The sequence below is a fragment of the Amblyomma mixtum genome, chromosome 2, assembly GCF_055824585.1.
Source record: "Amblyomma mixtum isolate Tamu chromosome 2, ASM5582458v1, whole genome shotgun sequence".
NCBI classification, from domain to species: domain Eukaryota; kingdom Metazoa; phylum Arthropoda; class Arachnida; order Ixodida; family Ixodidae; genus Amblyomma; species Amblyomma mixtum.
The window spans coordinates 236,881,733-236,898,212 of NC_143013.1; the positions used below are offsets into that span (position 1 = coordinate 236,881,733).

The 16,480-nt window shown below is 44.7% G+C and overlaps 1 protein-coding gene across 1 annotated transcript; it reads right to left on the bottom strand.

The window, feature by feature from the left end:
• Window positions 1-497: 497 nt before the first annotated feature.
• LOC149363036 (techylectin-5A-like) lies at window positions 498-14,020 on the bottom strand. Its single transcript, XM_089568423.1, has 5 exons — window positions 13,882-14,020; window positions 9,106-9,248; window positions 7,753-7,858; window positions 5,356-5,523; window positions 498-784 (listed from the first exon to the last, which is right to left on the bottom strand). The coding sequence occupies exons 1-5, from the start codon at window positions 14,018-14,020 to the stop codon at window positions 498-500; spliced, it is 843 nt and encodes a 280-aa protein (XP_089424549.1).
• Window positions 14,021-16,480: the final 2,460 nt, after the last annotated feature.

Below are 16,480 nucleotides of genomic sequence, written 5' to 3' on the forward strand. Positions count from 1 at the left end.
TTTCTCATAATCTATAAAGGCTACATAGAAGAGTTGGTTCCATTCTGCGCATTTGTCTATCAGCTGATTAAGGTCTATTTTCGGTCTATTTCGGTCTATAAGGTCTATTTTCGAGTACTCTTAATGAAAGCCTGACTTATCATTTGGTTGTTTGAAGCCTAACGTTTTCCTTACTCCAGTAGCGATCACTTTCCTAAATACATTATAGGCTACGGCAGTAAGTTGATCGGTCTTTAATTTCAAAGTCCTTGACGCTTCCTTTCTTGCGCAATAAGATGATGCTAGCGTTCTTTCAAGCTTCCAAGACCAGCTGGCTGGCGCTGGAAAGGCAACAAAGAATATGGCAGAGCCATAAAAAAAAAAAGCACCGCCTAGGAATACAAAGGTAGAGCTTGATACACTATTGTTCTTCGAAGCCTTTTCTTTATTCAAAAAAGTCATAGAGGCGCACAAGTGAACCACTGAGTAAACATCATAACAGCGAAAATTGCCTGGTCTTATGACGATGACTGTCCAAGGAAGCCTGCAGGTCGTATTAGCATGAGGGCGCTCGGATAAGAGTGTGTGTAAACGCCTGGGCCTCCCTTATAAGCCCATAAGATGGAACCAAGGTCAACACTCTTGTGGCCATTTAGGTTAAGACCATTCATATTTGCTCTGTAACAGTTGTTGTGCCACCAGCCGCTCTGCCACATGTGCGCGCAGCTGCCGTTGACATTTCTGTCATTGTCCTGGTCGAAGGTGCTGAACATCATGCCGTCACTATATGTTAGACTGTCCCATCCTGCAAAAAAAGTGCAAGGAATTTTTGAGCATATATACGTTGAAAGCGATTTGTGCTGACATCACTACCATGGCCAAGAAAAAATAATATGAGACTAACCAATGCAGCTCGAATTTTATTTACGTAAAAAGAAAAACTACACAATCACGCGGCATTGATATCGTTATAGCATGCAGGGGCACGAAACACTTTGAAGAAGCTATCTGTTGGACTAGTCTTGCCCATAGAGAAAGGAAAGAAGCTTGGAGACGGCGATAGTGGCAAGTAGAAAGGCCTTTTATCGCAATATTTGTCTAAAATATCTATTAAAGCAAAGTCCGTAAACCTTATTTCAAAGAGGAGTTTATAGTCATTGTCTCACCTAAAAGCTGGCTTTTCGGATTGATGCCAGAGTAGTTATTTATCAACAATTGACTTGCTTTTTGTACAAAGAACCGTGCAACGTTACCAATTTTGTTTCTGAGTAACGCTACCCTCGAATTCCTAGGCATTTTTCTTTTTGGTGTGTCGCTGTCATGTTGTTTCTTGCCAATGCCAAAGAATCACACTCCTGCGCGTGCTTTATTACAGCGATATAAACGTTGTTTTTTCTGTATGTTTACAATTATCTCAGTTATCGTTGCTGTATTTGTCTTCACTGACGTCATTGCACACAGCTTGATACTCTCACTTCTATCTCACTGTACCTCCTTTTCCGTACAGGCTTATATATTACAGTCGTTTTATTTGAAAACCTGGTCTGCATAATCTTTATCGATTTTATGTAATAACCTTTCCGCACCCTGCGTTAGCCTGAAACACCCAACTATGCAATCACTCCTTTTACTTCCCCTTTGCCCTTTCGTCGTCTTTCTTTTACCTCACGCTAAGTCCTCGTAAGCCTATCTACGTGCATAAGTACCTCGCGGCCGTTTCACGAGCGAAGCCACTCACGGCTTCTTCTCCCACCAATGACGTGTCCCGTTAGCCTGGCGCGTTCGAAAGCAGTGATTTTCTGTTCATGGCTAAGATCTGTTTACCTCACATGGTCGAGGTCGGTGGTTACGACCGCCGCTCAGCTCGCCCTCTTTCCAACGCCGCACAGCTTGCCTGCGGTTTTGTTCCTTGCGACCCTCTCGCTTGCATACCTCAGTCCCATCTGCGGGGATTCTTTGGCGACCGGTTGGCAGTTTCTTCCGCTCCTTCAATACTTTTTCTTCTGGTTTTTAGAACAACACCGAATTCCAGTTTATGCTGGTGCCTTTTGCGATTTCCTCCTGCACTACTCAGCCGGTGGATCTCTTTTAACACGTAAAAAGTACTGGAGCAATTTTCCCAAACAGGTGGCATGTGAAGCTTCGACAACAGAAGCCCGCAGAGCAGCGGAACGAAAAAGCGAGGATGAAATCAAATTGAAGCAATAATGGCAAAGTGTTCAATGCAAAAGGGAAACGTAAAACCACTGCATCTAATACTGATTCGCCTAATCACACCGCATGATCGCCCGCAACTTCTTACTGCGACGCCAGTATGAGTGCCAAATCGCGGCATTGGAGTGTAGCAGGAAAGGTTGAAGAGCACAGGAGTGAAGCTTCCGCGTTCAAGAAGCATCATCACCCAACCACCCACCAAAAGTAGAGAAGAGGTGCCCCTCACACACCTTCTTCGTTCGGAACGCCTCCACGCACGAGGAGGACATGAGCAGAGCTCATCACCCACCCACAGGCCCCCACCAGAAGGCCTGCACCCATCAAATCCCCACAGAGGAGCCCACTATGCAAGCACCCAACTCTACTCTCCAGCCACCTTCACCCTGCAGGGGCCTCCATCATGTCCACAATACGGAAGCTGCCGCCTACCAGAATAACATGAGAACAGCCTACAACCCGCCCTCATGCCCACCTCTATTACCCACCCGCAGCCTACTTCCAGAAGGCTTGCATGCTTCTGCACCCTCAAAAAAGAGCACCCAATCTCTCACCCTCAGACGCCCCCACCCACCAGTGCAAAGACTACACTCCACCACCTCCGCCCTTTAGAAGCTGTACCCAGCATACACTTCCTCTCTTTAAAAGCCTCCACGCACCAAAATACACATGAGAAAAGCCCCCAACCCCTCCCCCACATACGCCTGTCCACTCGCCACCCACTTTCATTCTTGAGAAGATGGACCCAATTTTGCAACCTTCAGAAGTCTCCACCCACCAGCCTGCACCATTTAGAAGCTGCCACCAATAAGAAGCCCAGCAGAGGTGCCCGATACCCGTCCATACAGCAAGCTCACCCACCATCCGCACACCAGAAGCCCATGACACAAGTCATCTAGCCTTCAAACCACCCACAGCACACCTACCCAGAAATACTCCTCCCATCTCCTGCCTCTAGAAGCCTCCTCTCATCAGAAGCCTACGCAGCAGAAGAAAAGAACACGCCTCCCCCCACAAGTAACCCATGAGTGGAAACTGCCTCACACTAATCTATGCACTCCACCCAACTTTAGCCTACTGAAGGCTTTCTCAAATCTCCCACACTGCAGTTCTTCACTCACTCACTCGATCACTCACTCCGACGCTCCCGAATCCACCATTAAGTACAAGCCCCCAAAGCAGCGGTACGCAAAAGCAACGATGAAATCAAATTCAAGGACACATTGAGAAGGCGACGAATCTAAAGCGAATGGCAAAAGCACCTGCAGTCACAGCTTAGCCGCCACGGTTCTTATGACTTTTTCAAGATTTTCTCTTCTCTTCTTATGATTTTTGTTCTTTTCCGCCTCGTTTTGTTTTAGCATTCCTTCCTTAGTTTTTAAATTTTATTGCCTTTCAGACGATATTCTTTATTTCACATTTGATTTCGAGAAGCATGCTTACATAGCACCTTTTCTTTCCATTCAGCAGTTGAAGAGTGCCTTCATACGCAGTCTACATGTATCTTAAAGAGAAATAGTAATAAATTTTGTATGTTTCATTTCAGTGGCTTTGTAGTGTACTAATATCAGTGAATATAACGACAAACATTGCCTTGATAAGCATGTTAATAAGCTATTTCGTGATATTTAAAAGATTCACAACGCTGCAAAAAAACAGAAGTACGAATAGTAACTAAAATAGTTATAACTTACTGAAACGCTGCTGAACCTCAGTTCTAAACAGCACAGTATATTTATGTAGCCACAATGCACAGTTTTTTCCATGTAAGCCTGTTTACCCCAATGATTATGAGCAGCTTTTTTTGAAGAATGAAAATAACGATGTTTGGTTTAGTTTATTGGGTATAACGTCCCAAAGCGACTAAAGCTATGAGGGACGACGTAGTGGAGGGCTCCGGAAATTTCAACCACCTGGGGTTCTTTAACGAGCACTGACATCTCACACTACACGGGCCTCTAGAATTTCTCCTCCAAAGAAATTCAACCGCCGCGGCCGGGATCGAACCCGCGTCTTTCGGGTCAGCATCCGAGCACCATAACCACTCAGCCACCGCGGCGGTGGCAAAAAACACAAATAACGATGTAAATGCTCACCGCTTCTACAATCACTTTCGTCATTTTTTTTTAGTTTTCGTGTGTCTATCCCACAAACATTCTCAAAATAATGGCTCCCGCTTCGTACCTGAAATAAGGAGCCCCGGATAACATGCAGTTAATTATGTAGGCTAAATATGTGGAGAACAGCGCTGTTCTTGTTTTCTCCCCCCTGTTACAAACTCCAGACCATCCACAGCTTTTAAGCTACATTTGATATGGCATATTAAGAGGAAGGAAACAGACCCCTGTAACCAGTCATTAATAAGTTCAGTTTCCTATTACAAGAGTATAAGCCGCCGCAATGACTCAATGTGGTTACCGTGCTTGGCTGTTGACCCGAAGAAAGAGGGTTCGATCTCTGCTACGGAGGTCGCATTTCAATAAAGGCAGCACTCTAGAGGCCGGTTTGCTGTGTGATGTCAGTGCATGCTAAAAGATCCCAGATGGTCGAAATTACCGGAGCGCTCCACTACTGCGTCCCTCGTAACCTCAGTCGCTTTTAGGCGTTAAACAACACAAAACTAAAACCTATGACAATAGTAAAATTTGTTAACCATTAATAATTTCCAGGGCAGAGTTTGTTAAACTTTATTGCCAAATATAAACAGGTAGACAGTCTATAACGTTTTTTCCTGATTCATTCTTTTTTCTTGCGACCTTTTAACGCCAGTTACCAAACCATATATATCCTAAATTATAATCCCCAGAAGTAGAAGGTCCTGCTCTAAACTGAAGCGCAAGTTATCCAACAAATTTGAATCTAAACAACTCCTGGACACTTTATATTACAACTCAATGTTAAACCCCTTAACTAGTCCTTTATGCTCAATCCTTTTTATTTCATATATAATTTTCCAAATTGTGCAGCAAATAAAACGGACATTCAAGCGTTTACTTCCCATGACAGTACTCACCTGTTATCACCTGTGAGTTTTCACAAGTTATCATATTCTCGCGATTAACTACTCAGTAACGCTACAAGAACAAAGCTCACGGTTTTTCGTATTCGCGAGAAGGCACATAAATGCGTTACAACCGAAATGTCAATACGCGCAGTTTTTTTTACCTCTTCGTCCAAGGAAGCTTCCAATGTGCAACTTGAACTTCTCGTCTTCACTGTCAACTCGAATGCTGGAGTAGTCTATTGAGATGCTGTCCTGTGTCGAGTTGCTCAAGACCACGCGCAGCGTCATGGTCTCGTCACCCGAGGTGAGCGCGTGCAGGGCACGGTTCCCTGCGTATTACATTCCTGTCAGTGCTAAACAATAAAATTCCCACAGAAGAGATCAGTACAAGCTCGTGCTGGTTTCTATGCTTAGTTTCAATGAATTGACGTCTGCTTCAAAATTCTGACGCACAAGTTTAGGAGCGTCAATCTGTGCAGCGAACTCCGAAATTACTGTAATCTTGAACAATGTCATTTTTGTGTTCTTTCACTCTTCATTGGCGACTCTTTCCGTCTGTCTTCGTGCTCTTTTTCTCGTTTTCTTGTGTCAGTTGTTTAGGATACACAAAGGCTCCCGCACATCCAGAGAAGCGCTTGGGGTGATTTATTGTTCACTTATATTTCTTATTCAACTTGTATGTGCAAAGATGCCAACAGAGACATTTCAACCTTTCTGGAACAGTAAGCTCATAACTCAGTTCTGCTCAGCGATGGATATTTTTCTCGCGATGAGGTACATCGTGTACGTACACACGCTAGTCCCACTGTTTCCCTTGTTATTTTCTTTTCCCACTATCGCTACCTTTCAGCTGCTTGGCAACCGACACTACCAAGTTCGAGGTATGCCCTTAACAAGTAAGACGGTATTCATGATGACGAAAGCTAGCTGCAAATGAGATCGCTTTTTTTGGCATAGCATTGTCAGCTGTGTAATACGCCATAATGCAGCTAAGATGGGCTAACTAGCAGGATGGTTAACTAGTAATGAATAGTTAGCTTTTTACCTATTACTATTAGATTCCTCTATTATTCAAATGCATGTAGCCCGCCGTAAGTAATACCCCCATTGGTTTTTAGAATTTCAAAAAAATTTGCTGAGGCTCAGCTTGGCTAAGCCTGGGGAATGCGAAGCATATTAGTGGCTAGGCTTGGTTGAATACTTGGTCATTTTAATACAACCACTAGAAGCCTTCGTCGTGGGGGAAGACAACGGCATGGCTACAGCGGAACGCCGACTAACCCCGAGACGCGCGTTGGGTGAGCGCCTGGATTGCCACGGAAGCCGCGTCTGCCTGCCCGGTGGAGCGAGCGTTTCACCTACACCGAGTATGAACGCGCGTTCGAAATGCGCGGGAATGCGCGGGTGTGACGGCTAGGGGTCCCACGGCGACGGCGCGAGGTGGAGGCCGGCTCTCTCATCCGATGTCACGTGGTGTGACGTCACGGTGTCACGTGGCGTGACGGCTAGGGGTCCCACGGCGACAGCGCGAGGTGGAGGCCGGCTCTCTCATCCGATGTCACGTGGTGTGACGTCACGGTGTCACGTATGTGACGTCACGGTGTCACGTGGTGTCACGGCTAGGGGTCCCACGGCGACGGCGTGAGTGGTAGCTCTAGCAATATGATTCGCATAAAAAAAAATACTGTTTCCCTCGGGGCTGTGGCCCCAAAAATGCTGGCTTTTTCATTGAGTTACGTGCACTGGAGAGCTTGCTTTGCCTGCAAGCTTCCCGAAAGCGCATGTATTTTGACGCAGAGTACACAAAACGTGTTGGGCCACAGCGCCAAGGGTAAACGCGTTTTTGAAATTCTAAAAACTGATATGGATATTACTTACGAACGGCTACACGCCTCTCAATAATTAAGGAGCTTAACAGTAATAGTTAAAAGTTAACTATTAAATAATAGCTAAACAGCCTGACAGAAAATCTTAGCTGTAGCCTCAAGTACTACACCGCCGACAATTCACTTCTGAAAAAGCGCTCTTCTAACTAAAAAAGCCTCTTCTTAAAAACTGTGTAGACTTTGGTTGAACACCTTGTATATTTATCCGTTTATTGAGCCTCACACTCGCAGAGCTGTCACCAGGAGCGTAATTTAAGGATTTAGCATAGCAACAAACTGCCAACTACAGATTCCAAGAATACGGCCTAGACATCGGTGTTTTGGAACAGAAAAAAGATTCTGGGCTAGCTCTGAACTTTTGAAGAATGCTTTCGGGGCCCATCGCCCACATTGCGTTGAAGGTTGAAATCTGCAAGGAACTTGAAATGTAAGCTCATTTCTAAATCACCTTTTAATGAACAAGTTAAACTTCCAGGCAGTGATTACTTAACGCGATCTGAGACTGGAAGAGGCACCTTTTGCACGGACAAATTCTGAGAGCAAAATGAATGCGAGCGATTTATTAAATGTCCTGGTCACGCTGAAAAACGCCAGGTCATTAACTGCGATATTAATTTCTGTTACTGCTGTTACAACATACCCTGCTGTCAGTCATTTCTCTGCGTAGCTTACCAATCCAGTATTCTTTTTCCGGATCACCAAAGCCTCTTGCATACTCTGTCCAGTTTCGGTTGAAGTAGAACACGTTGTTGCCAAACTGGCCGCGCCTTACAATAACCTGTAAAGAAAGACGTAAACTCAACTGTAGTTGAATGCATTTCACGAAAAAATCGGCTTTTCTCCGTCAAAGGAGTCCCTTCCATCCAATATCGTCAGCCCATTTTTATGATCCTGCTAGCGTGACAATGCACGTAGGGTACTATCCCCGACCATTGAGGAAGGGACTATCCGCTTTCATCCGTCACTCCCTGCATTTTCACGCTAGCAGGTTCATGATAGTCGGCTGACGTAATCGACTGGAAGGGGGTTATTTGATTAAAGCTGCGATTTGGGCTAGTTGGTAACGATTCATAATGACACGCCGTGGTAAGACGGAATACCCGAACGAAAGACACGTACACACGACATGGTGTATTTTTGAGTAGCTAGTATCGGTTTTTCTTGTTCTTTATGTTTGATGTTTAATGTGTTCTCTCGATTAGTAGCTCTTCGCGCAAAAATCTTGTTACAGGAACTCAGCAAAGCAAAGAGAGGGATGAATATATTTTTCGTCAGGCTGTGCAGCCGGTGTGGGTGGTCGGTTTGGGGTATTGTTGTTTCATGCATAGTACGCCTGTAATCATCATGTAGCTTGCCTCATGTTTACTTTCATGCTGCAAAAGTGTAGTCGGTAGCATTTTTCCAGGCCTCCAACAAGGTGTCGTGTAGAGCTAACTTTGATTACTTTTATGTTGTGCTACAGAGGCACCCGTCCTTTTCCTCCCCTCAACCGCCAAAATTTTTGTCAAATTTACCGCTGTTAACCAGATGTGGACTCAAGCGTTGTTTAGGCCTGTTTCGTTAAGTGTTCCAGGCTGAATGAAATTCAGCTCAATCCACTGAGACAGTGCAGTTGTAAACGTGAACACAAGGGCTTGTTTGTGTGGAGTAATAACAGAGGCGAATGCCATAACGCTATCAAAGTCGCCCATTCTGTAGGGTTACCCACGTCACAAGTACCACACCGGCTAACACAGATTTAAGGCGGTAGAAACAGTACTTTTATCGTGTGGGAAGGCTTCATCGCTTATACGCTGTATCACCTTTAGTCGACCTGTCTCCATGATGAACTCTTATGACGTAAGTAGCGACCGTCTTTATACTGTGCGTTGGGCACAAGGAAGAAGCCATTCACTATGTTTGCTCGAGGCAACTTTCGCATCACCAGGCGGAATCGAAAGTTACTAAGCCTAGTTTCTGTGATCACAAAAAAGAGAACTTCCACGGCAGCCTTCAGGCGCGGCTAAGACCATTCAACGCACTGACCGTCCATCCTCCGCCGTCGGTTTCCATGTCGCAGTACACTTTCTGACCGGCATGGTTGGCTGCATTATGGTACACGTTGTAAACTCTGCTCGTAGTCTGGCCGGCTCTACGGAGATCGCCGCAGTGTCGAGGGATTATTAAATCTGAAAAAAAGTCAAACGCAACACACGTTCATGGATTTTTCTATGACCCACATCGGTATTGTACATAATGAAGTTAGTACCGAAACTTGGTTGACAAAGTCCGTCACGACAAAAAAGAAATCCCTAAGTAACCCACCCTAAGTGCAACTCTCGTGTTCGTGCCTTCACTTCTGTGCTGCCGGCTACTGCACAGCTCTCACAATGTATGTTAGACGCCAATGGAAGCATACAAGGCATTTCACCTGAGACTGCACAATTTTTAAAAATAGGCTTTTTGAATTTGAGGAAGGTCTTTTCGGGCATAGCATTCTCAGCGCTTTGCTGCATCGAAATAGAGCTAACACGTGCTAACTAGCAGGCTGATGAACTAATAACAGAAAACTCTAACTATTACTAATAAGCTCGTTATTTATTAAGAGGTGTGTGACACATCGTAAATAATATCATCACTCATTTTTAGAATTTCGAAAAGGCTATTACCCTCGACGCTTTAGTTCAACAAATTTTGATTAAAGCACGCTAAAATTTATGCGCTTTCGAGAAGCTTGCAGGCAAAGCAACCTCTCCAGTACGCGTAACTCGTCGAAACAGCCAAAATTTTTTCTGCCACGGCGCCGGGGGAAACAGCGTTTTCGAAATTCTAAAAAGGGACATGGATAATAATTACAGGGGACTACACGCCTCTCAATATTTCAGGAGACTTAAAGCTATAGTTAAAAGTTAACTATTCAATATTAGTTAACCAGCCTGCTATTTAGAATGCCTTTGCTGTATTCTGATGTACTGCACAGCTGACGACGTCAAGCCGAAAGAAGCTCTTCTAACTCAAAAAGCCTGCTTTAAAACCTTCGTAAAAAGTGCTAGGTGAAACACCCTTAATGACCAAACCTAGAAGTTTGCCAGAGAATACTAATGCGATAGCATTATAGCTGTCGTCGCACCAAAACCCCGCCGATGTCCGAGACGGTATTCACTGATTTGTCAAGAGAGGTCACGTTATTTTGTGAAGCAAACACAACCTACCCACCGTGACAGGTGGCAACCATATCAAGGCAATAAAAGAGGCTAACTGCTATTGCACTGCGCTGCTGCTTGACTGCACTGAGTGGCGACAAGTACAAAACGAGGCGACGCCGCGTCCACCCGTCTCGTTTCGTACTTGTCGCCATTCAACGCAGCCAAGCAACAACCTTTGCTTTACCTTTTTGCTTTAGGTGACCTTTGCAGGCAGCAGTTAAATTAATAATTGGTCGAGAGGTGTACGTGACATTCTGACGTCATCATGACCTTCCCATCTGGTTGTGGGCAACATCATAGAAAACCTAAATCAAAAATCAGAAAAAAGTGATACGTGCTAGCGCACGTAGTAGTCCGCGAATGGTGGTTGATGGACCGAAAATTGCAAAAAAAAAATCTACCTCAAAGAGAAGCTGATCTTGTAAAAATGCTGCGAAAACAGTGAAATCTAATGCTATCGAATTCTGATCTTAATCTCACTTATGCCACCCCATGGTTTGGTTGGTTTTTTGAACTCCGTACCACTTCACAAAACCATCTTCCCCTCTCGGCCATAAGGCTGATACATGTTCGGCATTTTTTGTGTGTGTGGGTAGAATACGCGACTTCCCTCAAAGTGTGGGCACCACTGATGTGTCCCGTTCCTTGGAACCTAGTCCACGCTCTAAAACAAATATTTAGTGAAGTCTTGGGCCATTCAAGCACTATAGCAGGCATTCATTCGTTACGAAGTGCCTATTATTCGCGTGTGTCTTAAGTCCAATATACGTGGTCGCTGTGTGGAACCATTAATTTACCTAGTATATAAGACTAACGTTAAGCGCTTGATGAATCTTTCAAAAATATAATCTAAGCGTGATCTCAGTGATCCTTAAAGCACCAAAATTTCGCTTGATAGCGTAGCGCACAATTGATGAACAGAAAAGAATGAAAGAATGTAGAGTACTGATGGACGACGACAGGCAAACTAAACACGAAAGGCACTGCACTACACATCGATCAACCAATTGAGAGCTAACAGATAACTGACTACCTACAGAAGTACCATTAGCAAATGTATACGTTTGAAACGGGGATAGGGGAGTATTGATGTAATCTAGCAGTAATCCCTTAAGTGCTAAAGAAAGCAAGTGAATCTGTGAGTGTACCACAGAAAACAGATAAGGCGAAGGATCTTTCAATTCAATTCAAGTCTTTGTACAAAAGGTACATCATGGAGAGGTTCATGGGCTAAGAACTGTTAGCAAAAACTTAACAGGGGCCCACCATCTTTCACTCCGATGTTCAGCATGAAAATAACATTCAACACCATCATCGTGATCTGCTTGGCTGTGTCCACTGTCGAGAAAATTATTCTCGCAATCATCTCCAATTGCAGATTTTCTGTGCCAGCTGCGGCCGCTCTATGCCCACAAACTCACCAATCTTACTCACCTACCACACTTTGCAGTCCCCTGTTGCATTTTCATTGCTTGGAATCCTCTTTACTACCTTAAGGAACCACTGGTTTTCTTGCCTCCGTATTACACCTCCTGTCCATGTCCATTTCCGGTTCTTGATTAAAGCAACGCTACCATTTAATCGTGTTTGTTTCCTCACCTTCTCATGATTTTTTGTTGACTCCTAACGCAACGAGTATCTTTTTTTTCGTAACTTCAAGCGCTCTTCGGAATGAAATCAGTAGCTTTTCCATTAGTCTCCAAGTTTTTGCGCATGAGTAGGAACAGAAAAAAACTATCACATTTTTTTCTTTAGGTATATTGGTTTTGGTTTGGTTTATTGGGGTTTAACTTCCCAAAGCAACTCACGCTATGAGAGACGCCGTAGTGAAGGGCTCCGGAAATTTCGACCACCTGGGGTTCTTTAACGTGCACTGACATCGCACAGTACACGGGCCTCCAGAATTTCGCCTTCATCGAAATTCGACCGCCGCGGCCGGGATCGAACCCACGTCTTTCGGGTTAGTACCAGGTAAGCAGCTGTTAATGACATGAGTGTACATATAAAATGCGCTCTATAGAATGCAGAATTATATGGAGTATACTTCTTATTATTCCGGGAGCTGTTTTTATTCCTTTATTTGTTTTTTAGAACGTGTCTAAGGGAAAGCCGAAGCTAAAGGCGTAACAACGCCTGACGGGGCCTCGGCCCCCCAATACTAATTCAGCACAAAATATTAATTATTACATTTCGGCAAGCGGCACTGCACTTGTGAGTCAAACAAAACATTTGCACATCTGGTAATGAAATGTACATAAATGCATAAAAAAACACTAGTAGCAAGGCTAAAATAATGAACTTTGGGACAGAGAAAGCACAGAGTATATATTTTTTATCTGGCTTCCTTCTTTCTAGTGGATAATACGCATGCAAAACACACAATGTATTTACACAGCAAAGGAAAAACCGCTTGAAACCAAAACATTTTTGCACTCTTTTTTGAATACAGGAAATCTTTTGTTGAAATCTACATTGAAATCGGTTCTGTTCAACATCTTAATTGTTTGAAAGTTTAATGTTTGTCGTCCATAGTTTGTTCTTATAGCTGGTAGTCTAAGTGTAGGGTTTCGGATTGAATAGCGAGATGAATTACCTAAGGAAGTTGGATAGAGTTTGTGTTTATGAATCCATAGAAGTAACTTGAAAGTACACCTGGTCGGTCTGAAGCATAGAATATTTTGTGAAAAGCGGTTGTGTTGGTAAGTTTCTGATGTTTGCATGGAAATTTTCGAACATATTTAGCATTCTTTTTTGTAGGACCAATAACCTGTGGTAGTTAGAATATGTCGTTGTGCCTCATGTTAAGATGCCATAACATAACCTGGAGTAGAATAAAGAGTGATACAATTTTATTTTCAGCCACGTTGGCAATAGGTACTGTATTCTGCATATGCTACCCACTACTCGGGAGAGATCAGTGGTGAGCTTAAGAATATGGCACGCCCATGAAAGATCCTCAGAGAACCAGACTCCCAGAAATTTTTGTTCACTTACTTGGCTGATCAGCGTGTTTTCAAACTTTATATTCATTGCATAGGACTATCTCACTTGGTCTGGCTAAGCGCTCACTAAGCCCTCTATATGTATGTAATCCCTTAGTATTTCCAGGGGTTCGATGCTGAAGCAAAATGGTTTTAGTGCTCAAGCACTAATCCGATGGGTACCAAGCTCGAGCAAAATCCACCGTTGTCTGTTCCCTTGTCTGTTAAATCCCGGCCGAACAGTCGAATTTTGATGGAGGCGAAACTCTAGCGCCCCTTGTTCTGTGCGGCGTCAGTGCACATTAAAGAACCCCACGGGGTCGGGATACTGTCCGCTCATTCCCGTCTTCTACGCAGCGGTGATTCGAATGTAGCAAACATCATTTAAGCGTTACTTTTTTCTTCTAATGTTTGACTACGCCGTTCAAGCTTCACTACTTTGGTCCTGACTTACGCCCTCGTATTCCTCCTCGGAATTACATTATCAGACCAAAAGGTACTGACTAAGATGCACATGCCCAGTTTCTGTCTCTCTGAATTCACGGCGTCTGTCTTGTGCTTCTCCTTCTAGTATCTGGGCTGAAGAAAGCTGTTTATCATAAGAGAATACTTCAGGACTGGTAGAGGCTACTCACTCATGAGCTCGGCGAGCGTCTGCGTCGTCTCCAGAGCACTGGTAGTACCCAGCAGGAACGGTGGCCGCGATCTGTGCCTCGCGAGAGCTGCGATGAAGGCTGAGGCGAATATGCACACAAAGGCGACGCGGGACAACATGATGGCCACTAACGGTGACCTGCGGTAAACAAGTGGATTACACGCCAGCCTCTATCTGAAGAAGCTGCTCAAGTTACAGTCTTTGCTAAAAGTAACCAGGCTGCATGGTTTGCTTCTCATTCGTATTGTAGAGCCCTCACGGCTTCTCTAAAGATCAAAAAGTCATTTGAAGGTGAGGAGAGGGGTCCTCCTCACCATACAGAGATTCAGAGCTTCAGGGCTGACATAATAGCTTTAATATACGACTGAGAAGCAAACCGTGCAGCCTGGTTACTTTTAGCAAAGACTGTACATACCGCTTTCGAGAGCTGATCTGCTTACCTTGTGACGACTCAATTTTTAAAAAAAACCTCGTAGATCCCGCTCTCACCCAATAAGATTCATTCATTCAGCTAGTCCTTCTTGTCACGTTAGTTCCTCCATTGGCACCAATGCCTACGGCAAGTTGGGCTTACTGCGCAGGCGTCTACGCCAAAAAACGACACTTAATAGTGATGATATACGGGAACCGGCGTATCGGGAATGGCGGGGCAAGAAAACTATTTGAGTGAGAAGTCGCTACAAACCACAGTACGAGGAGGGTTAGTAAGGAACAATCGCGTCTCGTAACTGCAATGATGGATGCCTTCCACTGGTCGGTGTACTCATTCATGTTCGCGCTCGTTCCACATCACTCATAGTAACGCTATGAATGTGCCTGTAATTCTAATAGTGAACAAGCCCCGTTCGAAACTGATTGAGGAGGTATGGAGCAAGTTTTTTGCTTTAGTTAGTGCGCACTCTTTTCAGTACTATCTTTATACAACGCCACGTTTCCAATAGGCTAGACGCCCGGAAATGCCCACCACAAAGGCTCTCACAACCGGAGCTCCTCTATGCTGCGTGCTTTTCTTCCCTTGCCTCTCTGAAGAATGTTGCATCCTCGTAATTGTGAGTGGATGTCGACGTTAGTGTGACTAGGCATTGGTGCAGTACCCCTGCCAAGCGGGGAAGTGCACTTACGGGGAGCGTCACTCGCTGTAAGTGAGTTGTGCCGCATTGAAACGCCGCTAGCAGAGTGTCCCGGAGTGCAGCCTCGCCAGCAGAGACTTCGAAGGACAGAACTTTGCGCATAAAGAAAGCGCTCCCATGTTTATATTACTTGTCGTAACAGTTTCTTGAACATTTATTTCTCTTAGGTCGCAGCTCTTAGGCGCCCGTTCCTGCTTTCCGCGTCGTAGTAGGCGTCAGCGAGACAAGCCAGCTGACAGGTGGCGTGTTACGGCCTGTGACAGGTAGCGTGGAGTCATGTAGCAGAACAGCGAAGCGCCACTTGCCATGGAAAGAGCGCTGGAATGGACAACCTTAAGGTGGATGCCGCGGGAAGAGCCCGGATGATGACGAGCAGCGGACGTACGCAAAAGGTCATACGCAAATCCTCGGCGCATCACAATGTTGCTGATGTCACAATTGTGAATAGGCTGGGAATTCTTCGCTAGTCATGCCTTTTCTTCTTTTTCTTTTATTTTCTCGTTCTTAAAAAAAATTAAACTGGTTTTATTTCCTGCACTGCGACAAGCAATCAATTTTCAGAAGTTCGATCAAACCTTTGATTGAACGTAACATCTCAGGTGAAGAAATTAGACAATATCCGAAATTATTTCAAAGAATCAGCAACCATGCCAAGCAGCCTTTCACCCCGCATGTTAAACAGCCAGCCTCTCGCGCTGTGGCTCTAGTTTGCCCAGCTACACACTGAGGACGCCAAAAATTTGTTGCGCACGCAGTAGTTCGTGTCACAGAGTAAACAGGGTGGCAAGAGTTAGTGCGCTCACGAAATCCGAGCACAAAAGCTAAAGCATTCCCTCCACATTAGTCGCATTGATCAACCATAAATTATTTTCAGAGTTTTTCGTTACCATCTACTTTTAGCCCTATAGATGAGTACTTGCTGGCGACAACCCGCAATCATTTCGGAGAGCTCCTAGCTGTCACTGCTAAGCCTTGCAGCCGAAGCTGCTTTGACAGAAGTCACAATTTCTAGTATAGTAAGCCCTGGAGACGACTGAATAGTTTTTTCCACAGTATATAGGTTCTAAGTGATTGCACACATGTCAAAGGTAAAACCATTCACACTTCAAAAGAGGTTTCTACAAAAGATATTTTGGGAAGAATCTACTGCTGCAATCCCTTTTTTTCCACCGGCATCAAATATAACAGGGACTGGACTTTCCAATCCTGAATGGGCTGTTTATCAAAAAAATGAATAATTGTCCAAAATTAACATTCCCAAAACACTGTTACCCGCTCTCAGATTCCAGAGCTTAAAGTCAATGCGTCCACACGTACACACGCGCCGCGCCGCTGCCGAGTGTCGCAACGCCAGACCGCTAAGATGATGTGGTTACAAGGTTGCCAGTCTAGAAAGCAGGATCCGAGTTGCGCCTCTCGGGCTACTGCACTTGCCTGACCCACACTCGC

Excerpts from the sequence above, each read along its gene's own strand:
- LOC149363036 (XM_089568423.1), bottom strand. The coding sequence starts at position 14,020 with ATGTTGTCCCGCGTCGCCTTTGTGTGCATATTCGCCTCAGCCTTCATC. Across the intron at positions 9,249-13,881 it reads GACGCTCGCCGAGCTCATGA|ATTTAATAATCCCTCGACAC; the intron begins GTGAGTAGCCTC and ends ACTTTTTTTCAG. Across the intron at positions 785-5,355 it reads AAGCTTCCTTGGACGAAGAG|GATGGGACAGTCTAACATAT; the intron begins GTAAAAAAAACT and ends CTTTTTTTGCAG.